At 37.2% G+C, this 25,628-nt stretch overlaps 3 protein-coding genes across 3 annotated transcripts; 1 reads left to right on the forward strand and 2 right to left on the reverse strand.

The window, feature by feature from the left end:
• The first annotated feature begins 115 nt into the window (after positions 1 to 115).
• LOC144054994 (PDZ and LIM domain protein 3-like) lies at positions 116 to 10,431 on the forward strand. The gene is made up of 7 exons (XM_077570514.1): positions 116 to 1,213; positions 5,882 to 6,033; positions 7,040 to 7,118; positions 7,354 to 7,541; positions 8,637 to 8,764; positions 9,684 to 9,795; positions 10,070 to 10,431. Exons 1-7 carry the CDS (start codon positions 1,121 to 1,123, stop codon positions 10,239 to 10,241), a joined length of 924 nt encoding a protein of 307 aa, XP_077426640.1. The 5' UTR covers positions 116 to 1,120; the 3' UTR covers positions 10,242 to 10,431.
• Positions 10,432 to 11,455: 1,024 nt separating this feature from the next.
• LOC144054760 (neuropeptide Y receptor type 2-like) lies at positions 11,456 to 19,851 on the reverse strand. Its single transcript, XM_077570028.1, is given in 3 exon segments — positions 11,456 to 11,853; positions 12,893 to 13,673; positions 19,748 to 19,851. Coding segments are annotated over 3 exon segments (1,236 nt in total). The 3' UTR covers positions 11,456 to 11,502.
• A 2,635-nt stretch (positions 19,852 to 22,486) lies between these two features.
• LOC144055190 (lecithin retinol acyltransferase-like) lies at positions 22,487 to 24,313 on the reverse strand. The gene is made up of 2 exons (XM_077570971.1): positions 23,798 to 24,313; positions 22,487 to 22,670 (listed from the first exon to the last, which is right to left on the reverse strand). Exons 1-2 carry the CDS (start codon positions 24,296 to 24,298, stop codon positions 22,515 to 22,517), a joined length of 657 nt encoding a protein of 218 aa, XP_077427097.1. The 5' UTR covers positions 24,299 to 24,313; the 3' UTR covers positions 22,487 to 22,514.
• Between the last annotated feature and the right edge of the window lie 1,315 nt (positions 24,314 to 25,628).

Consider the following 25,628-nt stretch of genomic DNA (forward strand, 5'->3'; position numbering starts at 1 on the left):
GTGTTGAATTTGCATTTTGAATTGTTGTTTTGACACTGTGTGATGTCATAAAAGCCTCCTGGAAATATGACAAAGTTAACAAATACCGCAACTCATTTCTTAGTGAACCAGCCTGGACAGCATTGTTAGATTATTTTATTTTGTACAACGAACCAATAGTTAGCAGTAGCGCTAATATAATTGGCATTGATTGTAACAACTAGTGTTAACCGTACTGTTAAGAATTGTACAAGCTTATTAATATCAAACGGTGTCGTTTGTGTTAGCGCTAATGCTAATCATGTAACATCTGTGCCATTCTTATTTCTTAGAATAATTTAATCGTGGTTGACCAGCCTGCACACCAGTGCTACCATTAGAATTAAAAGTTGTATAAAAAATAATCACACACTATTGCATATGTCTTAAAATAATTTGTGTCTCTCTCAGTAAAATGGTCCTTCTTGTCTGCCCACCTGAAAACAGTATAAGACAGACAATGATTCAACTTCATTGAGACAGCCCATTTCATCACTTTCGCACTAATATTAGTCGTTCACTGCAGAGGATAAAGAATACATGATTATGTTTTTAGCATTAAGCTAGCGAAGCATGGCTTGGAAAAACTTGTAAGTAGGGTCACTCTGGCAGCACTACTACACCGAGTTTTGTGGCAAAGTTGAGCGCTTTTGGATCCCATACGAACCAAAATACAAATTACACATCCAAGAGCATTACGAAAATATTCCCTAATGCAGCTTTTTTTTTTTATAAGGGTTGAATCAAAGTGTGTGTGGGGGGTTCGTCCTGGCTGGTCCACAATGTTCCTGCGGGACCTCTGAGCAGGAATGGGCAGACCTAAAAAGGAGAGGAGTGAAGAGGAGGAGGAGGGGGGGGAGGTACACCAGACTTAAAACCGGCTGGGGATGATTTTTGGTGTGGCCTGGGGGGGCTCACATCAGTGAAGTATTCGGAACAAGAAGTGCGCGTACAGCGCAGCCAAAAACTGACCAATGGCGTTTCTGTTTGGGGGTGGGACCATGTCCGAGACCACCCCCCCCCGGGCCCTCCCTTGCTCTTTGATATCACTACGTTCTCAGACTCCCCTCAGTGTGTCGGGACGTCGCCGTTGAAAAGGGCCATGACGTTCAAGGTGGTCCTGAACGGGCCGGCCCCCTGGGGCTTCCGTCTGGTGGGCGGCAAGGACTTCAACCAGCCACTGACCATCTCCAGGGTGAGTTTGTGATTGCATTTTCTCTTTTCCAGAATGTTCTATCGCCAACAAATGTTCCTATGGAAGTGTATGTGAGTGTGTGTGTGTGTGTGTGTGTGTGTGTGTGTGTGTGTGGTGGGGTGGGGTGGGGTGGGGGCGAGTACCAGGACTTCCAAAAAGGGTGTGACTTTGCACCTGTGCCAGTGTGTTTGCTTTAGGCTTAGATACAAATAGCAGCTTATGTTACATACACACACACACACATACAGGAAAAGTCTACACACCCCTGATCAAATGCAAGGTTTGAGTGATTCAAGAACATAGGACCAAGCCATTTGTTTAAAAAAAAATTTAAATCTGCCATCAATTTAGGCAAGCACCTCAATTGAAAAGAAATGCAATCTTTATGATTTATTACGATATAATAAAAACAGCTGAACTTTATTTGGGGTTAAACATGCCCTTTTAGTTGCAATGAGTTAAGAGGGTGTGTACAATTGTGCAATCACTTAAACCCAGTTGTGTATTTTTCATTTCCCCTCAAAGTTTTTTTTTTTTTTTTCAAATGAGTTTTACATGTTATAGAACACGTCAGCGGCAGGGAAAAGTTTTATCTGTCTCATTTTTCAAATCACTAAATCCAGGCATTTGAACCGGGGTGTGTAGACTTTTTATAGCCACTGGATTACACACAAGAATTTGTAAGCACATGTGGGAGAGACCAATATATTACTGGACACTCCAATGTCAATCATCCCAGTCTAGAATGGACCTTTTGGTGTGTGACTGGACAGACAGATATGTGTATGTTGTCTGTATGTGATTGGACAAACGGCAGTTTACATCATGAGCGTATGTGAAAGGACAGACTGTTGTTTACATTGTATGTGAATGGAAAGGCTTTTTGAAACAACAGGAAGTGCGTATGTCAATGGGCAGAGATGTACGTGAATGGACAGATATGTTTAAAATACATTGCATGGGCAAGTATCGACACCAAGTATTGGATTAATATATTGGGTTTTTGTGATGGCTGCCGATACCGGCCCCCGATACTTGAGGCAAACAAAATCTGACATTGAATAAATCCTCCTTGCAGGTAGGTGCCGCTATACTGCGGCCGTTTGACACATCGGTGAATCATCGTCTGCGTCTGCCTTTGAGTTAATTAAAATTTTTGTCTCATAAGTACTAGTAGTATTAGTCTTTGGTATCCATATCAGTGAGTACTTAAGAGTAATACTTGTACTGGTATCAGTCTGAAATCTAGTGGTTAAAACATCCGTCCCTTTACAATACAAGTACAACAACTACGGTGGCCTTGAAGGCTCCCCAAAAAAAAAAAAAAAAAAAGATGGCGAGATCATTTTGGGGAATTGCCGAGGCCTAACACGACACGACACGAGTAACATTAGTTGGAAATCACATTTGCAAGCGTGTACGACATGTGAAGAGTGACACAAGAGCAGGAACATTACAACAATTTAGACGCGATTCGATCTACTAATCCATCTGCATCGCCCGCCCGCTATTTTTAGGAAAAGACATCAGGAACAACTGGAGCCATCATTTCAAGGCCACTCTGTGTGTGTGTGTGTGTGTGTGTGTGTGTGTGTGTGTGTGTGTGTGTGTGTGTGTGTGCGTGTGTGTGTGTGTGTGTGTGTGTGAGTGCGTGTGTGTGTGCCTCCACTGCCTTTTTAGGACAGGAACATCACCTCCTGGTCTTTATGGGCCGCCAGTAGAATGTAAACACAAGTGATGGCTGTGTTTTGTTCTTAAAGAGATACACGCACACTTTGATTACGTGAATGCTGACAAGTTGTTGTTTTTTATCATTCTATGAAAGCTATGATTTTGGAGAAATGCTGAGATATTGTGTTATTATTATTATTATTATTATTTGCCTTATAGACTTCCTTGACCGAGGAGCTTTATTATCCGTTGTAAGCACAAGTCACAAGTAAAAAAACAAACAAAAAAAAAAACCACATGTATGAGCAAAACTTATAATTGTTTTGTCTGGTCAACCATTTGGTCCAAAATATTTCAAGTTTTTATAAGGGAAAGAAAAAAAATGACGTCTTCATCAGGTCAAAACCAAATTTTCATTTAAAATGTATTTTTTTTTTTTTACCAAACTTAACTGATGATTTTTTTTTTTTTAGCAATATGTGTGTATATGATGAGTATGTGAATATTTGTTCTGTAATCATTTGGCCAAAACTTTCAAAAGTTTTCATAAACAGTCATTATCATTATGATAGTAGTAATTAATGATAATACTTCAAATCATAATAGTAACAACAATAATAATGATGGAAATAAATCAAATATACATATTCATAAAAAAATTACTAAAAACAATTCTAATATCGTAAAACTGAGTTTGCTGAATTAATGTTTAAAAAAATGGTCTAAAACAACATTCTTCTACATATATTTTTTTTAAATTATAAAACCTAAATAAAATCTGTATACATTTTTTTTTATTCAAATAGTCGAATATTTTGTGTTATTTCTTTATTATGAACATTTTCTATTCAACTGGAAGAAACGTATCGCTCACTGTTATTGTTACTATGATAGTGTGGTGACCTAATACTTTTTCTTAAAGATAAAACGAAAAATGTGAGGGTTTAGGGACGTCTTGACTCGCGATTTACAGTTTCATCTCTACATTCTTTTACTTACAATGCAATACAGACGTGATCGCCACATAAACATATAAAAACATACCAATATCTACAGCACGTGTAAATGTATAGCTGTTAACATACTCCTCAGTATGCAGCGGTGTTTATTTTGGAGACCCAAGTGATCCCTTGAGGAAACATCTGATTATTTGTTTGCCAGATGCTAGCTCATGTTCACCAGCTGCGCGCTAATTTTGGCTACATGACAGCGAGAACAAAGCCTTGTACAGTACATGCTGTAATATCTGCATTTTGTCGCTTTTATAACTGTGCGTTCAAAAATTAAGTTCAATATTGAAAAATTCCGATTTCATGCAAAATTTCGTACAAATTCCTCATACATCCATTTTCTGCCTGGATTTCAAGATTTCATAAAATTTAAAAGGAATAGAAAAGATGGTGTTAATTTATGCCAAAAACTTTGTACATGATAAGAGAATCCAATAAACAGAAGAAGCAAAAGAAAAGAAAAAAAAAACCTGTACCTTTTTTCGGACATTCCGAGCGGGAAAACATCTGATGTGCGCCGTAAATCATCACCCCCTCTTTGGAATCCACTTTCAAGAACTTATTTATAGTCACATGACATCATTGTATGTGCCCGTGCGCATGTGTGTGTGTGTGTGTGTGTGTGTGTGTGTGTGTGTGCGTGTGTGTGTGTGTGTGTGTGTGTGTGTGTGTGTGTGTGTGTGTGTGTGTGTGTGTAGTAATGTAATAAGGTCACACCCCTGTGCATCGGAAGCCAGAATGTTCTTTGGAAACCTTTGGGATGATCTTCTTGACCTCTCATTAGTCTTCTCTGATACCAGATACAGTCTGAGGATAAATAAGTCTTATGTGTTAAGAGTGTTCTAAAGTCACAAAGGTGGCAAACTCATTTTTGTCCAGGCCATATTGTAGTTACAGTTTTTACTGTAAAACCATATCATCTCATTGTACAGTATTACAGAAATAGAAAATTGATGTCAAACTACACATTTGCAATTTCTGGAGAAATGTGTGTGAATGCTGAAAAATGCTAAAAGGAAAAAAAATATGGATGCATGTTGAATGATACGGAAAATGGTATTAAATGAATGATGTGAAATGGGGAATTATTTGGTGTGAAATTGGCATGTTGAAAATTGTTACCAAAATAAATGTGGTGAATGTAATCTGTTTTGTTGAATGTGTCAATGGGAAGGAAAAGGAATATTTATGTGGGAAGTTTAGTGAGGAAAATGTTGAATTTTTTGTTTGGCTGTCCCATTGGGAATGAATGGGGAATTTTAGTTTTTTTGGAAGAACTGAGAATTTCTGGAATGAGACAAATATAGCCTGCAAGGTATGAATTTTTGGAATATGTTGAAATTGAAGATGAGTTATGTGAAAGTAGATGCATGTCAAAAAAAATAATGGGTGAAAGAAAAATAGCACTAACATCATTTCAACATTCACACACAACTAGCTTTGAAATCAAAAGCTAAGATGATAGTTCGTCGGTTCAAGTAAATTCCAAGTCACTGTAAAAAGGGGGGGTTTGGTAACAGAAAATGCTTGCAAAAGCTTGTTTTCTCCACTTTTTAGTCAGAAATCTTTGTTTTTGCTAAACCCAATCCTAGTTCTACTGCTGATTACTAATGAACGGAAAAAGCTACTTTTTATTTTTATTTTTCAGGTTCAAGAAAAGGCTTCTGTGATTTTGGAAAATTTAAAAATTCATTTGAACTATTTCTATTAGTTAATTTTTTTTCCGACTTTTATTAAAACCTAGAAAAAAGCTTTTATTGTATTTCATATCAAATTTGTGATTAATTGTGAGTTAACTATTGAAGTCATGTGATTACTTACAATAAAATAAAAAATAATCTTAATAATCTTTTATTTTTTTAAATAATCTTTTCTAGGATTATTTAAAAAATTGATCTTTATCTTTCAAAATGGGGAAGTGGCTTTACAAATGACTGGCCGTGCATGATTTAAAGGAGGTGCGTAACGGGACCTTTTGTTCTGGTAGATCACACCCGGCAGCAAGGCGGCCGTGGCCAACCTTTGCGCCGGCGACCTGATCGTGGCCATCGAGGGCGCGTCCGCCGCCGACATGCTGCACTGCGACGCGCAGAACAAAATCAAAGAGGCGACCCATCAGCTCACGCTCTCGGTGGAAAGGTGAATGGTCTCTCGTTTTAGCTTTTTAATTTAGTAAACCTTTAAAAACCTTTTCAAAATTTGGTTTGCAATAAGTCCCTGTTTTTACAGTTGGAGATGCAACATTGAGAAAATGTATTTATCAATAATTGATTTTTTTAAAATGTTTCTTTTTGAACATTTTAGAATATAGTTCCCAAGGTATTTTTTAAAATGGGAAAATATGTTTGAGTAGAATCTGTGTTAAGCTGTATGGAAATAATACAAATCTTTGAAAACTCCTTAAAAAAAAAAACATTTCTTTTACCTCCCCCAAAAATAATTTAGAGAAATAAAAATGTAAATATTTTAAAACAGATTCTGTAGCACAATTTCACATTAAAAAATTATTGTTTTCTAAAATTGATTTTAACTCATTCACTGCCATTGACGGCTTTAGATGTCAAAAATTCATTTGAACTATTTCTAATAGTTAATTTTTTTCCCGACTTTTATTAAAACCTAGAAAAAAGCTTTTATTGTATTTCATATCAAATTTGTGATTAATCGTGAGTTAACTATTGAAGTCATGTGATTACTTACAATAAAATAAAAAATAATCTTAATAATCTTATTTTTTTAAATAATCTTTTTTTTTTTTTACAGAAAGGATTATTTTTAAAAAAATCATTTTAATTGCCTGACGCCCTCATTTTAAATAATCCTTTCTTTTTTCGAAAAAAGATTATTTAAAAAAAGAAAATATTATTAAAAATGAGGGCGTTAGGCGATTACAATTTTTTATTGTAATTAATCACATGACTTCAATAGTTAACTCATGATTAATCACAAATTTTATCTCTGGTCTAAATGTACAATATATCTATGATGTTTTAAGAAGAAAAAATGTACTTTTTTTTATGCTAAGATTACTTAAAATTAGAACCTGTCAAGTATTGAAAATTAACACACACAAAAATCGAAATAAAAAATCAGTTTTGATTTGTTTTGTTTTTTAATGGCCTAACCATGTTTGTGGTGTTGGTAGAATCGAAGCTAAGCTGTGGTCACCACGGGTGACAGAGGATGGGAGCCCCTTTAAGGTCAACCTGGAAGCCGAGCCGCAGGTTAGTAGGAAAAGCTGACAAATCATTATTTCCACTCGGCTCTAAAAATATTTGTACTTTTCACAAGTGAAAGCCAAAGCCAGAAACTAGCGCTATCTAATATTCTAGCAATCCATCAAAAAGGAAACACCTGTGCAACTACAAACACCAGGAAATAAAAGCTGGACCTTGCCGTTCCAATAGTGTTAGTTGATTGGATGACTTTGACCTTTTGACCTTTTGTCCTTGGACGCAGCAGTACAAGGCCATCGGCGCGGCGCACAACCGGCGAGCTCAACCGTTTGTGGCGGCGGCCAACATCGACGACTCGCGGCAGGTGGTCAGCACCACCTACAACACGCCCATCGGGCTCTACTCCTCCGGAAACATTCAGGACGCCATGGAGGGGCAGATGAAAGGAATCGTGCAGCCCAAGCACGAGAGGTCAGCGCACTTGACCTTTCTTCCGCACAAAAAAAACAACACAAAAAAAAGTCATAATTATAATCATAACCTGTTCAAGGCAAAGCATCATTAACTTTTATGTGTCCACTTGACATTTTTACATTATTCATAGTAAATAATTATTCAATATTCATATTCAGCTAGTGGCTGGCAACCAGTTCAGGGTGTGCCCCGCCTACTGCCCGAAGCCAGCTGGGATAGGCTCCAGCACCCCTGTGGCCCTTGTGAGGATTAAGCGGTTAAGAAAATGGATGGATGGATATTCATATTTTGTTTAAAATGTTTGTTTTTTTTATTCAAAATTGTTAAAAATGTCAAATGTTTTTATTACTTCCTGCAACCCTCTCTAATATTAGTTTTTTGACATACAAAATGTTTTTAAGAAATTATTTTTAAATTTTGAATGAATAAAAATAACAGTTCCATTTTTTGTACATTTATGATTTTTAAAAAATATTCCCCCAAAAAAGGGGACATTTTAAAACATATTTTCTCCAAATCAGAAAAATATTTACCTTTTTTTAACCGACAAAAACCTCTGAAAAAAATAACCGCTAATTTGTCAAAGCCGCAGATTTTAGTTTTTTGTTTTGAACTGTTTAACTTGAACCTTTATTTGTCTAAAATTTGCAAATACAAATAAATAAATAAAAAATATTTAAAAATAAGGTAAATGAAAAAATATTTATTTATGTTCATTTTGTTTTAAAAATATTTTCCCGCAGTGTTAATTTTGAAAATGTTCTAATGTGTAACATCGTCGCGGGTGATTTTTGGAGGTGGTGCTTTCGTTGGGCCGTCTGACGTGCGACGTGTCGCTATGACGATATAAATAAACCTCGATACAAGCTTTTGTGTTACATAACATCATAAAGAAGCAATAAACTGGCTGTTCCAGGCCATTTCCTGCTTAGACCGTCGCTCTTAGTATGCCAAGAGATGCATCAGGTGGACTTTTCAGGGCGGGTTCAATGACGCATTGTTTGATGGCTTCATGTCATCAAGATTTAAATCTGGGCTAAAAAAACAAAACAAAACACGTGACATGGCAACATGTGGCGCTTGTCCACGCAGCCCGAGGACGTTGGCTAACATCGAGGATTCGGACGTCTATCGCATGTTGCAGAAGGACCACGAGGAACCGGGACAACCTCGACAGTCGGGATCCTTTAAGGCGCTCCAGGATTACGTCGAGAGCGACGGTCAGTTCCAATCAAACGCCGGACTAACTCCCATTTTTGGACTTTTGTTCAATATTATGGCTGCAATCAGAAAATACTGTATGTGGGATTTACTGTACTTTATAAGACATGTCAGCTATTTACTAAATGTTCATACGCCTGTTGATATTTTATATTCTCATATTGTGATTATTGTATCATTCCCACATATTTTATTGGGAATTTTTATTCTCCACACTTTTTTTGCTACATAATACGCCGTTCAAATTTCAACTTGCTAAAAATTCTCAAAAATTCACGCCATCTTGAAACTATATCGTCTGATTCCACATGACTTACAGTATTCGCACAATTTAACGTTAAATATCAACTTTTCCCCGTTCATTTTCGATGGGACTGAACTTTTTCTAAGTACCACTTGCCACGCCCACTTCCATACTAACAGCTGATCAGCATTGCCAGTCTGATACTGCTCAGTGGCGTAGTTGGTAAAGAGCATTGTCCAATAACCAGGAGGTTGCAGGTTTGAATCCCACCTCTGACTGTACATTGCCAATATATACATGGCGGAGAACCTGGGAACCACTTTTTAATACATTCGATGCTTCGATGCTAACTGACTGCTAATTTCTTTGAAATGATTATATCCCACTTCAGACAGATTGCAGTTCAAGTTTTCTTTTTATTAATTTGTCATTTAACTACAAGTAAAAATGTGTAATTTTCACAAAATGTATCTTTCGATTTACTTCATAAGCGCATGCATTCAAATGTTAGCATTCAGCTAATAGCATTTAGCATCCTCACGCAATTTCTGCAGAAATTAACACTTTGTCTAGTCTTAGGCGCTCTTGTATTTTGTCTGTAAGCAAATACTGCATGATTAAATGTGACCGCCGGAAAGGATTGTGAAATATGATGAAATGTTTTATTGTTGCAGGCAGCAAGCCGATGGTGACCAGAACTGTTAAAGCGCCCACCACCAAACCCAGCGCACCCACCGGTAACCTGCAGAAGCTTCCCATCTGCGACAAGTGTGGAAACGGCATTGTGTGAGTGCACATGACCATACTGTATCAAATTACAATACTATATAACAGTGATAGGATTTAAGCCCTGCCGTGAAAAGTGAAAATCCTTGAAAGGCTTAAAATGCAAATAAAATGGAGAGGATCATAAACCATCAACACCAAGACAAATAAAAACATGGTACATAAATGGCTATATCATGTTGTAGATCCAATAGCTAAGGAACATAAAAAAACATGAAATGAAAATACTGCTTTTTAAAATTGTAAAATTGTTGTTTTTTTTGTACTGGTCCAGCGGTACAGTAGTGAAGGCTCGCGACAAGTTCCGCCACCCGACTTGCTTCGTGTGCGCCGACTGTGACATCAACCTGAAGCAGAAAGGTTATTTCTTTGTGGAGGGCCAGCTGTACTGTGAAACCCACGCCCGGGCCAGGAGCAGACCCCCACCCGAGAGTCACGACCTGTAGTTCAGCATCTCGCCCAAGATGGGACTTAATCTCTCCCCCCCCCCCCCCCCACACCCCATCACCGCCGAGGGACACCATCCGGTCACCGCCTTCCCGCCCGTCCGCCTAAATCACATCACTTCCTGTTAATCAATTTCCCCATTTCCTGTTTGTGACTCATCATCAAGCCAATAAAGACGCCTCAACCTTCCCTCAATAATCTTTTTTTTTTTTTCGTTTATTCACATACATATATATAATCACTTGAATGGATTTATGTTGTACATCTTAAATTAATATATTAAAATTATGTGTATAATGTTTTTTTTAATTATTATGTGTTTTAATTGCAGTCGCAGACCTATTGTAGAAGTCTGTTCTTCTTTGTGTCTGTATACTGCCTCCTGGTGGCCAAGGCAGGCACCTCAGAAGGAGCAGCAATAGGTTAACATATTTTTTTTTCCTAGTCAACTAAACTGTAAAGCTCCCAAACATGATAGTCATCATCATATAATCATATTTACTGTTCAAGGACCAATAACACCTACAATAGGTGGAAATACCAAAATCAGTAGGCTTTTTAAGCAATTAAAAGATTCTTGTAGAATACTGTACATGAAATCGTATATAAGGCCAACGTAAACTTTGATGGACTTGAATATTTGTTAGGAACCTTTTTTATTTGGGTTTTTGTCACTCTTAAAGGGCCGGTAGCGTTTGCAGACAACAGAAAGGCCTTCCTCTAGATGTCATTCAAAACCAAGATGGCTGATAAAATGAAGGTCATGCAAGATTACCAGGGACCATGGTAAGTGCAATTTGGACTTTGGTAGACATGTAAACGCCACTAGACGCCATTTCGTTTGCATTTTGGTTGCTCTTAAAGGGCCAGTAGCGCCTCCAGACCAACAGGACGGTCCAACACACTTTCCAATAAGCAGCAATTTGGTGAACAATTATTCTTCTTCCCAAAAAAAGATGCTTCCAGCAGTTTGATGTCACTTTGAGTTAAAGGAACAGTCAAACTAAACAAATAGAATGACACTTTTTCTATTAAAAACAGCCAAACAAGTTCAACTGCCTAAATAAAGGCCCAGGCTAGCTATATGCTAATGTTAATTAGCATTATTTTGCAGTGCTTTAACCCCTTGTTGGCAACTTCATGTAGATTCCTTTTTGGGGGGGGGGGGGGGGGATTTGAAAATATGGTCACTCTAAGGCATACAATAAAACAGTACAGTACATAAACTCTTCTGGTACCAGGGATCCGAGAAAGTCAGACTTAAAACTTACTACACTTGTAAGCAGGGCCAGAGGCCATTTTGATTGTCTTTTTGTGGCCGTTAAAGGGCCGGTAGTAGCCGCAGACTTCCAGGAAGGCGCTCCTGTAGTTGCTGTTCATCCAGCCATAGAGGATGGGGTTGACGAAGGTGGAGCACATGGCCACCACGTGGAAGGCGCTGAAGAGCAGTTTGAAGTCGTCCATGTAGACCACGCGGCTGTCGATGTCCACGGCCAGCTGGAAGGCGTGCAGCGGCAGCCAGCTGACGGCGAAGACGGCCACCACCGTCACCAGCATCTTGGTGGTCTTGCGGCGGCGGCGGTGGGCGCGCGACAGCCTGCTGGCGTTCATCTGGCTCCAAGTAGAACAAAAAACAAAACAAAAAAAGGTATTGTCATTGGTGGAATTCTAGAATTTGAAAAAGACCATGTCAAATTGTTTTGCTCACAAGTCAAAACCAGCTCTATCAATGAATTAACTTAAAATAAAATAAATAATAAACTACAGTAAACCCCACCACCAAACACACACACATAATAAACATAAATATATCAATAATTAAAATCAATACGTTTTACAAATTTAAAAAATGTAATCCAATAAAAAAAATTAAAAACACTGAATAAATACAACTAAACAATTTAGAATCACTGAATTAAATACTATTAAAATGGTAAAAGTCACTGACTAAATACAACAAAAATTATAAAAATCACTGAATTATTAAATAATATTTAAAAATGTATATGTAATATAATAAATGACAGTTTTAAAAAATCACTCAATTAAATACAATTAAAATTACAACATGAAGCTAGTACCTATGCAACAGTTTATTTAAGTTGTGTTTAACAGAAGAGCAAAGATGGCAAATCCAAGTCCAGAATGTAAAATCCCAGCCACAGTTTGGCTTTAGCCCCTGATGCTAGCTAGTTAGCTAGCCAATTCCCTAGCAGGTAAACGAGCACCATGGGAGCTAGCTAGGCAGCTAGCTAGCTAGCACCTGGAGCTAAAGCCAAACTGTGGCAGGGTTTTTACTTTCTGGACCTAGATTTGCCACCTCTGATTAAGAACAGTAAATGTGCTTTTCAGGACTAAATTTTGACCTATGTGTATTTTTTGTGTGTGACTATATTTTAATATTTGTGAATATAGCAGTACTTGTAGCGCTAACTCAACATGGTCCATTGGCACCAATTTGCCACTAGATGGTGCTGAAGCAATATGATTACATTTCGCATGGCTTTGGCCTGAGAGCAAAAGCAGGTGATTGGTGAGCTTTTTAGCAAAAAAAAAAGTAGGATTGGTTCAACCAAAAATGTGTGACTAGGCGAATGCTAAACCACAAATAATCGGGTGATTCACCGTTTAAAACTTGCAAACGTCTCACCTTGCACCAGATGCACGCGTAGGCCCCTGTGTTGACAGCCAACGGCAGGCCGTACTGCAGCAGTATCATGGCCAGGCTGTAGGGGGCGCTGCCGCCCTCTTCGGGCCATTTCTCGGCACACACCTGGATGGACTTGCCGGGCGCTAGCTGGAAGGTGGCGTACTCTCGGAAGATGGCCAGCGGGCTGGCAAGTAGCGCGCTGACCCCCCAGGTGATTCCCACCACGGCGGCGCAGAGCCGCCGGGACATGCGCGGCGAGCCATCCGGGCGCCGCACCACGCTGCGGAGGCGGTCCACCGCGATGACGTTGAGTGTGATTGTAGACACGTGCACGGCGGCGCCCTGAGCGCAAGGCAGGGCAAAGCACAAGGTCCGTCCGAACGCCCACTCGCCGTGCAGGGTGTACGCCAGCGTGAAAGGCAAGCACAGGGACGCCACCAGAAGGTCGGCCAGAGCCAGATTGGCGATGAAGAAGTTGGTGACGGTACGCAGGCGACGGAAGCGGAACACCACGTGGATCACCAGGGTGTTGCCCAGCACGCCGAGGGCGATGATGGTGCCGTACGCCAGGATGAGCGCCACGCGCACCCCTGGCAGTCGGGTGCTGTCCTCCAGGTCTGGGTAGGCTTCCTCGCCGCCGACACAGCAGCAGTTAGCAGAGGGATGAGTTGCCCACGGCGGCCGTGCTTCGCTTACGTTGGCAACGTCCATGGTGCGACAGCCCCATTGGCCGGCCTGCGGAGAAAACACATCTTAAATTTTCACAACATTTAACGTCAGTCTGTATGGAAGAGGACTTTAAGAATAAAGTCAGAATTATTTCTTTAAAGTCAGGATTCTGCTGAGATTAAACAAATTCTGCTGAGATTAAACTCAGAATTCTGAGAATAAAGTGAGAATGCTCACTTTAAAGTCAGATTTCTGAAGAATAAAGTCTGAATTCTTTAAAGTCAGAATTCTGCTGAGATTAAAGTGAGGATTCTGAGAATAAAGAATTCTGACTTTATTCTCAGCAGAATTCTGACTTTAACAATAAAGTCAGAATTATTTCTTTAAAGTCAGGATTCTGCTGAGATTAAACTCAGAATTCTGAGAATAAAGTGAGAATTCTCACTCAATTGATTTAATTAGGTATTTTAAATTTTAAAAAAAAGTGCAAATATATAAATTTAAACAACAAAAAATTTGTACTATTAATAATCTTTTTTTTCTTTTTCTTTTTTAAATGATGTTGATTTTGTAATTGTGGAGTGTAATAATTGAAATTGTAATTGAATTTCAATGAATCGCACAGCCCTACGGGCCTCTCAAACCCATAGCAAGACTCAGTCATACATTTTATTTTTCATTGTTGTAGCCCCTTTTACACTGTCTGCTTTTTCCCTGGACATAGTGTGAAAGGTCCCAAAAGGTAGCCTATTTAATTTGTTGACCCTTAAATGAAGGCTTTTGGGCTAAATCGGAAATGGGACCTTTCACATACTCATAAGTGAGAATTTATTCCTGGAGCCATGAACCAAATATTATTAATAGTACTAATTTTGAGTTGTTCAAATGTATACATTTGCACCTTTTTTTAAATTTTAAAATAACAAATTTTATTAAATTTGGTTTCATCCAAAAGGAACTTGCATAACAGTGTTTCACATCCCGCTTTCACCATTGTAGACCCTTTCACGCTGTCTTTAAAAGCTTCCTAGGATGTTCGGTTTGAAAAGTGCTTATAAGGGACTGATTGTTTTTTTAAACAACACTAAAAATATCAAATGCAAGAGAAGGTGGGGATGACTTTTTTGCAGTCTTACCTGGATGTGCGGTGAGAAGTTAACGTTGAGTCCGTTTGCTGTCCAAGTCCGCGCGCAGGTCAAGATGAAGATGACGAGGACGAGGACGAGGACGAAAGAAGACGCAAAGCAGAGTCAACGCTCCATCTCCACTAAAAGCCGCGTGAAAATGCGGCGAGCGCCGACTGCACGTCACAGACCCCCACCCACTCGCCATCATCAGCACGCAGGATGCGAGATGCAGGTTAGATCGTTACATTATCAGCTACTGGCAACATTTCTATTTTAGGCTACACGATATATTTTTGGATTTACTTTTATAATGTAAGTGTGTTTTGTGTCATTTTTATTTTTTGCTACTGTTATTGTTTTGAGCTTATTTCATCATGAATAGAATAAAACTTTTATTGTCAGTTTTACAGAAACAATGAGAATCAGTTTGGCATTGCCTTGCAATTACCAGCAATATAGATACAAATATGAGTAAATTATTTTAAAAAAAAAACACCATTTAATTTAATTTTATTTAAGTTGATACTTCAGTTCAATATTTTCACCTATTAGGCCACTTTTAAAAATCATTTGTCAGCCAACATCTGTCATTAATTTCTATCCACCCATTGTCCATTCATTCATTCATTCACCCATCTGTTCATTGATCATCCATTTGTTATTGTATTTATTTATTCATTCATTCAACCTATCATCCATCATTCACCCATTCATTCATTCATTCATCCAGTTGTTATTTATTAATTTATTCATGCATGCAACATATCAATCATTCGTTCAGCCATTAATTTGTGCATTCAATCATTCATTCATCCATTCATTCCTTTATCAATTCACACATTACTCTATTCATTCATGCATTCATTTAATTATCTATACTTTCATTACCTAAATAGTCATCCAGTCATCTACCCATTCATCCATTTTGTGCATTAATTCATTCATTTATTCATTCACACAACACTCTATTCATTCATCCATTCATTTAGTTATCTATGCTTTCATTACCTAAGTAGTCCATGCAGTCATCTACCCATTCATCCATTTTGTGCATTCATTCATTCATCCATCCATCCATTCATCCATTCACACTTCACTCTATCCATTCATATAGTTATCTATACTTTCATTACCTAAGTAGTCCATGCAGTCATCTACCCATTCATCCATTTTGTGCATTCATTCATTCATCCATCCATCCATTCATCCATTCACACTTCACTCTATCATTCATCCATTCATATAGTTATCTATACTTTCATTACCTAAGTAGTCCATGCAATCATCTACCCATTCATCCAGTTTGTTCATTCATTCGTTCATTTATTCATTAATTCATTCATTCATGCATCTATTCACTCATCACTCTATTCATTCATTAATTTAGTTGTCTATACTTTCATTACCTAAGTAGGCCATGCAGTCATCTACCCATTCATCCATTTTGTGCATTCATTCATCCATCCATCCATTCATCCATTCACACTTCACTCTATCATTCATCCATTCATATAGTTATCTATACTTTCATTACCTAAGTAGTCCATGCAGTCATCTACCCATTCATCCAGTTTGTTCATTCATGCGTTCATTTGTTCATTAATTCATTCATTCATGCATCTATTCACTCATCACTCTATTCATTCATTCATTTAGTAATCTATACTTTCATTACCTAAGTAGTCCATGCAGTCATCTACCCATTCATCCATTTTGTGCATTCATTCATTCTTCATTCATTCATTCTCCTGCATTCAACCAGCATTTTTCATTCATTCATTCATTCAACATGCATCCATTATACTTGACTTTATCCATCTATGAATGCATTATTCATCCGTCATCCATGCATTCATTCCTTTTGTAATTCATTGCTTGCAAGTAATTCAGAGGACATTCAAAGTAGCTCAAGTGATTCGTCGGCCTTTTCCAAGTTGACTTCATAAAATGACACAACCTCAATCTTTAAACTTTGAACTTTTGTTGCCTTTGTCTGTGTACACAAAGTACATAAAGGCGTATAGAGCGCATGTAACACTGAATAGAAAAGAAGCGTGTTCATTTCAAGTCCTGTTTGTTGTCAGCATGACACAAATGAAAGTCTGACCGACGGCCATTGTGGTTTATAATTAGACTTGCTCTGAAATATCGACACCGTACGTACTGTACCGCGTCAAAGTCATTGTCCCCGGCTCATGCTCATCTATAATTGATTTCAATCAATCAAAGAGCAAATGACGAGGCGCTCGGGCGATTGATTATTGATCTGTGCTCTTAAACACACCTTATTCGAGCGCAGTATTGATCGAGTCTCCGGTGACTCTTGGCAATTTACGAGGCCATTGTACGCAAAAAAGTTGCACGGCTTGAAATCACTTTTTTTCCTTTGAGGAGCGATTTTGCTCATCAGTGACTTCATTTCAGGAGCAATTTAGTTAGTTGGAGGATTTTTGCAGTTATCCCAGGGAACAACAATAATCCATATATGTAAGATTATATTATATATTGTAATGTCAGTTTTTAACTCATTCACTGCCATTGACGGCTATAGACGTCAAAAATTCATTTGAAGTATTTCTATTAGTTAAAAATGTTTTCCCATTTTTCTTAACAAGAGTATGAAAACCTAGAATTTTTTTATTGTACATTTAGAACAGATATAAAATTTGTGATTAAACGTGAGTTAACTAGTGAAGTCATGCGATTAATTATGATTAAAACATTTAGTTGCCTGACGCCCCTAATTTTTAAGAATCTTTTCTTTTTTTTAAAGAAAAGATTATTTAAAAACAAAAAATAAAAGTACTTTTTTAAGGAAGAAAAGATTGTTTAAAAATAAGGGGCGTCAGGCGATTTTTTATTATTTTTTTCATAATTTATTTGCCTGACTTCACTAGTTAACTCACGATTAATCACAAATTTTATATCTGTTCTAAATATACAACTTTTTTTCCCCAGGTTTTCATATTCTTGTGGAAAAGTGGGGGGAAAAAAATGTGAAACTAATAGAAATAGTTCAAATGAATTTTGGACGTCGACGGCCGTCAACGGCAGTGAATGAGTTAAGAGAGTAGCAATAAGCAGCAGCGAGACCGACTGGCCTGCGGAATATTATGTAATACTTGTAATGTCTTTTCCCAAGACGGCATGAAGCTCCATTAATGAGTAGGCTTGTAGTCATCTTTGAAACCTTCTTAATGAGCACGTTTATTCATACAGTCCAGCAATTAAAATGAGATTTAATTTAAGAAAATATATTTTAAAGCGCATGTTTACATCTCTGTTAATATAGAGACTTTTTCCATGAATGCTAATGAGGTCATTATAATTCGTCAGAGTCCACATGGGTGTCGGAGTGCGGGGAAGGCAATTTGGCGGCGTTATAACCTCGCCGCCACATGAATAGCTGAGAGTGTTTGACTCTTTTTTACTGATTCAGTCAAAATGACAATATGCTATTAGTTAACTCTTTGACTGCCAGACGTTTTCAGAAAAGGGATGCCGTGGGTGCCAGCCGATTTAAGCATTTTTGACTGATCTTTCAAGGTCCACAGAAAAATATGTGTTTGGACTATGGAAACGCACATACTACCAAATGAAAGATTGGACTCTCATCTTTCATCAGAAAAAAAAGTTTGTTTCTACCTTATTCCGTTTTTCAGTAATCAACAATAGAAAATGGTTAGTTTCACCTCTGTTTTAAAAAAAAACGTCTTTTAACGTCTTTGGCACTCCTCCATAGGATTTTACTAAACGTTATTTAACGTTTTTGGCAGTCAAAGAGTTAAGAATGATGTTATTGGGTGAAGGCTGATATGTTATTCATATTTTTTTTCTCTAATCTTTTTGGGCATGGACCTCCTTCCACATAGTTCATCTGGTTCACATCATTCCAATTTCAACATATAATAAAAATGCTCATCATGGGGGGTATTATTTTTCTCATTCCCAAAATTGCAAGTTTTTCCAAAATTCTACATTTTTAGCCAAAAATGCTCATCATGGGGGGTATTATTTTTCCCATTGCAAAAATTGCAAGTTTTTCCGAAATTCTACATTTTTAACCAAAAATGACTCATTCAATTATTTTTCTTTTTTTCTTTTTTTCTTTTTTTGCTTTCTGGGAGATCTCAGTATTGATCATTTGACATGTCATCATCATTGTTCTCCCTTTTTTTTTTTTTTTTTTTTTTTTTTTGTATGTGTGTTTGTGCGTGTGACTCATTCATTTCTTAAGGGACTTTCATCAAAACTGATTCACATCGTTCTTATTTGAAATTCAAAACATTCAATTCACATTGGGAATGTTTTATAATTTGCCAAATTTCCACATCCCCCCCAAAAATTCTGTATTCATTCATTCACTGCCATTGACGGCTATAGACGTCAAAAATTCATTTGAACTATTTCTACTAGTATAACATTTTTTTCCACTTTTGTTAACAAGAGTGTGAAAACCTAGATTTTTTTTATTGAACATTTAGAACAGATATAAAATTTGTGATTAATTGTGAGTTAACTAGTGAAGTCATGCGATTAATTCCATTTAAAATTTTAATCACCTGACGCCCCTAATTTTTAATAATCTTTTCCTTTTTTTTTAAATGGCGCCAGGCGATTATTATTTTTAACTGTAATTAATCACATGACTTCAATAATTAACTCACGATTAATCAATAATTTTATATCTGTTCTAAATGTAATTTTTTTCATATTTTTATTAACAAAAATGGAAAAAGTGTTAAACTAATAGAAATAGTTCAAATGAATTTTTGACGTCTATAGTCGTCAATGGTAGTGAATGAGTTAATATAATATAATATAATATAATACAATGATTTTAATAATCATAATATATATATATTTATCATCCAACTATTGAGGATAAGTGATACGGGTAATGAATGAATGAAATTAGATAATTAATTAATTAATTAATTAATACACAAAAGTTGTAATCACTATAACAATAAATAAACAAATGATCAAATAAGATTCATTTGATAAAAAAAAGATTGTATTATTATATTATTATAAATAAATAAATAAAAATTATTACATGTAAGTGTCAGCAGAAAGAAGTCCGACTTTTGACACCTTTTTGAGCTGCGACTTTGCGCCGTGTTCACAGTTCGCCGTCCTGGCATCTTCCCACTCAGCCATGTTACATTTTGCCTGTAAACAAGACTGTGGAAAAGTTTCCAGCTTGGCATCCTGGGAGGCCTGGCGGTTAGGGAACAAAACCATAAACAAACAAAAATCCAAATGAATAACATACATGTGAGAAAATGAGCTGAACTCTGTTACTTGTTTACTAAGAAGAAGAAAAAAGGTCATAAAACAAGCGTCCGGCATATTCCATGGCCGTTGAGGAAGAAATACGAGCTCGAAGAGGCACAGTAAATGTGTTTGACGGCGCTCAATGGGGCCACCTGCATGTCGATAAGTTCGAAGCCTCGCCTCGCCTCGATCAATACCTCCCTGCCGATTTTTAGTTCCTGGCTTTAATGCCGCTCTACTCGGGGGAGTCGCAAACAAGGCTCATTGAATAAGCACTGTCATGTCACGTACTTTTGTGTATGTGTGGATGTAAAAAATGTATATATATTTAAAAAAAAAACTAATTTTAAATGGGAATTAACACACAACTGCTACCTTTTAAAGTGCCTCTGATTACAGTCAAATGGCTAGGCAGGGCAAGTTTCGTGTATATAGTGCTTTTCTAGCCCGAGTTAGCTACGCAGAGTTAGCTAAGTGGAAACGCACCCCTCCTAGATTGTCTTGTGTTTTTTTTTTTTTCAATTCTTTATTTTACTCTCTTCCAAGTGTAAATTTTACTCTAAAACTGAGTCTATTTGGTCCCACTCTAAATAGTCAAATTTTCTCTACAGTGTACATAGTGCTTTCCTAGCCCGAGTTAGCTAGGGGGTGCTGTTTCGCGCAACCCACTGCCTGGAAACGCACCCCTCCTAAATTACCTTGTGCTTTTTTTTTTTCAAATCTTTATTTTACTCTCTTCCAAGTGTAAATTTTACTCTAAAACTGAGTCTATTAGGTCCCACTCTGAATAGAGTCAAATTTACTCTACAGTGTACTGTACATAGTGCTTTCCTAGCCCGAGTTAGCTAGGCAGAGTTAGCTAGGGGGTGCTGTTTCGGGCAACCCACTGCCTGGAAACGCAACCCTCATAAATTGTCTTGTGTGGGTTTTTTTTTATTGTTATTATTCTTTATTTTACTCTCTTCCAAGTGTAAATTTTACTCTAAAACTGAGTCTAGTTGGTCCCACTCTAAATAAAGTCAAATTTACTTTACAGTGTACATAGTGCTTTCCTAGCCCGAGTTAGCTAGGCAGAGTTAGCTAGGGGGTGCTGTTTCGGGCAACCCACTGCCTGGAAACGCAACCCTCATAAATTGTCTTGTGTATTTTGTTTTGTTTTATTCTTTATTTTACTCTCTTCCAAGTGTAAATTTTACTCTAAAACTGAGTCTAGTTGGTCCCACTCTAAATAAAGTCAAATTTACTTTACAGTGTACATAGTGCTTTCCTAGCCCAAGTTAGCTAGGCAGAGTTAGCTAGGGAGTGCTTTTTCAGGCAGCTTGTGTGTTGTTGTTTTTTTTTTTTTTCAATTCTTTATTTTACTCTCTTCCAAGTGTAAATTTTACTCTAAAACTGAGTCTATTTGGTCCCACTCTGAATAGAGTCAAATTTACTCTACAGGTTTTACGGTGTTGGTAATAGAAACTGTTTATACATTCATATTCTATAACATAAGTATGTTTCATTATATCTTTAACACACTATATAATATAGAATATGTATATGTAGTATGGTCAAAATGTTTTTTTTTTCCATCTTTAAAAATTTAGCAGAGGGTAGATATTCACTTGCAGCGCAGCTCCCTGCGGCACAAAGCAAAACAAATCAAGATAGGAATGAAGAAATGCATTTTTAATGTTCCCAAAACAACTTACATGACGTCATATATCCAAACAGTTGCCTAGTAGGGACAAAGATTTTTCTCACTAGAACGTGGATCATCTCAACATTGACCGTCACTTGTAAAAAATACATTTTGTTCCTCACATAAAAATACAAATTCAGGCTTTCAGGAACACGCTAAACCAGCAGGGGGTGCTCTGATCCACCCCTGCGTTTTTGTTTTGACAAATTCATAGACATTTTAAAAATAATTTTACAGCAAATATTTAACATTCGCCAATGGAACAATAGGTGGCGGTATGACACAGACATTAGTAAAAATGTAATTGATACTGTATATATAAAATAGATGGAATTTATTTGTATATATTGATTTATGTTGATATAAGCCTACATTCATGTTTATCAAAAATATTGTAATGCAGAGAGGTTTAAATAAAATTGTATTGTATTGTAAGTTAAAAAATATATATATATTGTAACCTATTTATATGTATATAGGCCTATGTATACATATGTATCTGCATGTATGTACTGTATGTTTTAAAAAAACAATATATATTTTTTTATTTTAACTTTAATTTTATCACAGTAGTTTTTTATAAACATATTAACAAAATAAAAATAGACTTTTATTTTAACACGTACTGTACATATTTAATACAATATATTATATTAATATAATATATAATAAAATATAAAAAATAAAAAATATAATAAATCCTCAACTATGAATAAAACATTAAAATGTAATAACAAGTTAACAAGAATGAAAACAAATGTATTCAAATTATGACATCTGATGAATCAAGGTACAGAGGACCCTCCACGCCAAATGTTTTTTTTTTGGGGGGGGGGGGGGGGGTAGAGTTAATCAGGCCTATCTAGGCTGCCATCCAGATGATGAAGGACAGCAACAGTGTGGCCAAAAGAGTGACGGGCGTTGCACATCCGAGGTAAAGCAGGACGACTGCGCCGCACAAGGCAGTAACGTACGAGCTGGTCCGACTGCACACGATCTTACGCACCGTCGTGCAGAACTGCAAAAAAAAAAAAATAATAATAAAATAAATACAAATAACAGTCGCACACGTGCTGGTTTCAGGAGCAGCTGACTCCAAATAATCACATTTTCACACCCTGTGTTCGAATCAAGAGTGGAATTCAAATTGAAGCTCGGCTTTATTTCATCTTTTTCATGTGACCTCCCTCAAGCAACAACACAATTGCCCGTTCAATGAGGACTCATTCAAACTAAATGATCTTCAGTGTTTATGAAAAACGATTTAATTTAAGCTTCATTGAGTACTAAATTGTCTTTTGAGTTATTTTAAGACTAAATTGTCTTTGATGTTTACACAAAAAAAAAAACGTCAAGTTCAGAAACGCTAAACTATCTTTATTTATGAAAACACGGACATTTGGGTTATAAATAATGCTTATAATAATAATAATAACAATTTCGTTGAATATTCAATTTTTTTTGTTTTACAAAACCCCCCAAAAAATTCGTTAAAAAAACACCTGCACTATTCGGGTTGTCAAAAAATCTTTATTTTTTTTGTATTGAAAAAAAAAATGCAAGTAAGGAAACAAGTTTATAACTTCCCGCATTAAAAAAAAAAAATTAGATACTCAGATTGTGGGAATCCCTACTCTAGATTGTCTTTGATGTTTACATAAACAAAAAACACTTATGTCCATTTAGTCATCATTTTTTTTTTAATTTTTATGTTTTTGGGATGAAACTAAACGCAGATACCCCAAAAACGTAAACATTAAAAAAAAAAAATGTTTTGCACGTAGCAGCGACGATATGTTAGGTTCACTGCATGGTTTAGTCGTTAGCAGTAGTTCAAATTTTTTAAAATATTACATGAAATTAAATATTAAAATAAAATGAGCGTGTTTTAAAATAAAGGAGGGTGACTCTCCCGATCGCATGTTGTTTCTTTAGGAACGCTACGATGCTTACCTCGCTTTCTTTATAGACGTTTCACATTGCCGCCATTCTACGCACTAAATAAATACGGCGTACGTGCAAATAAAGTTTCTACAAAATGTATTGAACTGGAAATGATTTTTTTGAAAAAAAGAATCTCATAGTTATGTCTGTAACAACCAAATAAATAATATAGAGCAAAGTTGTCATTTTGGGATCGGGTACCTGGTAGGTCTGGTAGCTGATGGCCATGCCGTATCTGCAGTACATGACGTAGTGCTCGCAGTTGTACCACAGCAGGCTGTAGGCGACCGCTCCCAGCAGTTTCTCCGCCCTCCTGGCCACCTCGTCGGCGTCCAGCGCCGGCTGCTTGCACACGCCGTCCATCCGGTTGACCAGCACCTGCGATCCGTACGCAAAGTCCCGCAGCGAGTCCACGCGCACGCTGGCCGCCTTGGCCAGCACGCCCAGCAGCAAGCGGTTGTTGCTCACCATCTTAGCCACGGCCGCCTTGTTGCGGGTGACCACCGGGAGAATGTCCGGGATGAGGTGGGCCACCCGGCCCTCGCCCAGGTAGATGCCGAAGTGCGTGAAGAGGGTTCGGGGTACCTCCAGGAGGTCGCCCCGTTTGTACTGGGTCAGGTCGTCCTCGGAGGAGGCGTCGTCCTCCTTCTTGGAGGTGGCGAAGAAGAAGCTGAGGAGCTGGTAGAGGAACATGATGGGCATGTGAAAGCAGAGCCCACACCTGGGCGCTTTTATTGGGTCGCCAGGTGGGTTGGGTCGGGATTAGCGATTGGCCCACGTCCCAGCGGGTCTGGAAAGAAAGGAGCTTTCTCTAAGAACTCTGTGGCCGGTCTGGAATGTGAAATTGGGGATTCATTTGGAGGGAATTAAGGTCGAGGGTGCGCGTCAAGCGCAAATCCTCATTGCGAAAAAAGGTCGAGCCGGCGAATAAACCGCTTTTGTTGGTAAACGCTCCGCATTGTTATTCAGCACTTTGCAGTCGTCGAGAAAGGATTGCAAATATGTAGACAAGTTCATTTGGGTCATGCAATATGTTAAGGTTTGTTGAGGACTCGAAATCGTCAATGATGTTTCTACATCATCATATACATTTGCTTATTCCAACAGTTAAAGGGGAAGTCAACCTTAACTCATTGACTGCCATTGACGGCTATAGACGTCAAAAATTCATTTGAACTATTTCTATTAGTTTAACATTTTTTCCACTTTTGTTAACAAGAGTATGAAAACCTAGAAAGAAAAAAAAATTCTACATTTAGAACAGATATCAAATTTGTGATTAATCGTGAGTTAACTAGTGAAGTCATGTGATTAAATACGAAAAAAAAATTATCGCCTGACGCCCCTAATTTTTAATAATCTTTTCTTCTTCTTCGTTAAAAAAAAAAGTAATTTTAATTATTATTATTATTATTTTGAATAATCTTTTATTTTATTTATTTTTTTAAAGGAAAGTTTATTTAAAATTGGGGGCATCAGGCGATTACATTTTTTTTATCAGAATTAATCGCAAGACTTCACTAGTTAACTCACGATTAATCACAAATTTGATATCTGTTCTAAATGTACAATAATTTGTTCCCTAGTTTTTCATACTCTTGTTAACAAAAGTGGAAAAAATGTTAAACTAATAGAAATTGTTCAAATGAATTTTTGACGTCTATAACCGTCAATGGCAGTAAATGAGTTAAACATTCCTTGACAATAATATGTGACCTCACTAGTCTAAACATGACATTCTGATTAATATGACATTTTTGGAATTTAAATTGAGCAGCAAAATCCAGCCGTTTTTATCCATCTCAGGCGGCGGCCATTTTGCCACTTGCTGTCAACTGAAGATGACATCACAGTTGGTACTGTTTACTGAAGCTGAGCTGTGATTGGTTGTTACCTGAGCAACATTGATGTCATTTTCACTCGACAGCAAGTGACAAAATGGCCGCCTTCTGATATTGATAAAAACTGCTGGATTTGGCTGCTTATCTCATATTCCACTAATGCAATATTTTAATGTTTGTGAAATCAAAAA

This window comes from Vanacampus margaritifer, chromosome 7, assembly GCF_051991255.1.
Source record: "Vanacampus margaritifer isolate UIUO_Vmar chromosome 7, RoL_Vmar_1.0, whole genome shotgun sequence".
Taxonomy (NCBI): Eukaryota; Metazoa; Chordata; class Actinopteri; order Syngnathiformes; family Syngnathidae; genus Vanacampus; species Vanacampus margaritifer.

Coding starts and splice junctions, on each gene's coding strand:
- LOC144054994 (XM_077570514.1), top strand. CDS start 1,121: ATGACGTTCAAGGTGGTCCTGAACGGGCCGGCCCCCTGGGGCTTCCGT. Junction 1,214..5,881: donor AGCCACTGACCATCTCCAGG/GTGAGTTTGTGA, acceptor TTGTTCTGGTAG/ATCACACCCGGCAGCAAGGC. Junction 9,796..10,069: donor AAGTGTGGAAACGGCATTGT/GTGAGTGCACAT, acceptor GTACTGGTCCAG/CGGTACAGTAGTGAAGGCTC.
- LOC144055190 (XM_077570971.1), bottom strand. CDS start 24,298: ATGCCCATCATGTTCCTCTACCAGCTCCTCAGCTTCTTCTTCGCCACC. Junction 22,671..23,797: donor TCAGCTACCAGACCTACCAG/GTACCCGATCCC, acceptor TTTTTTTTGCAG/TTCTGCACGACGGTGCGTAA.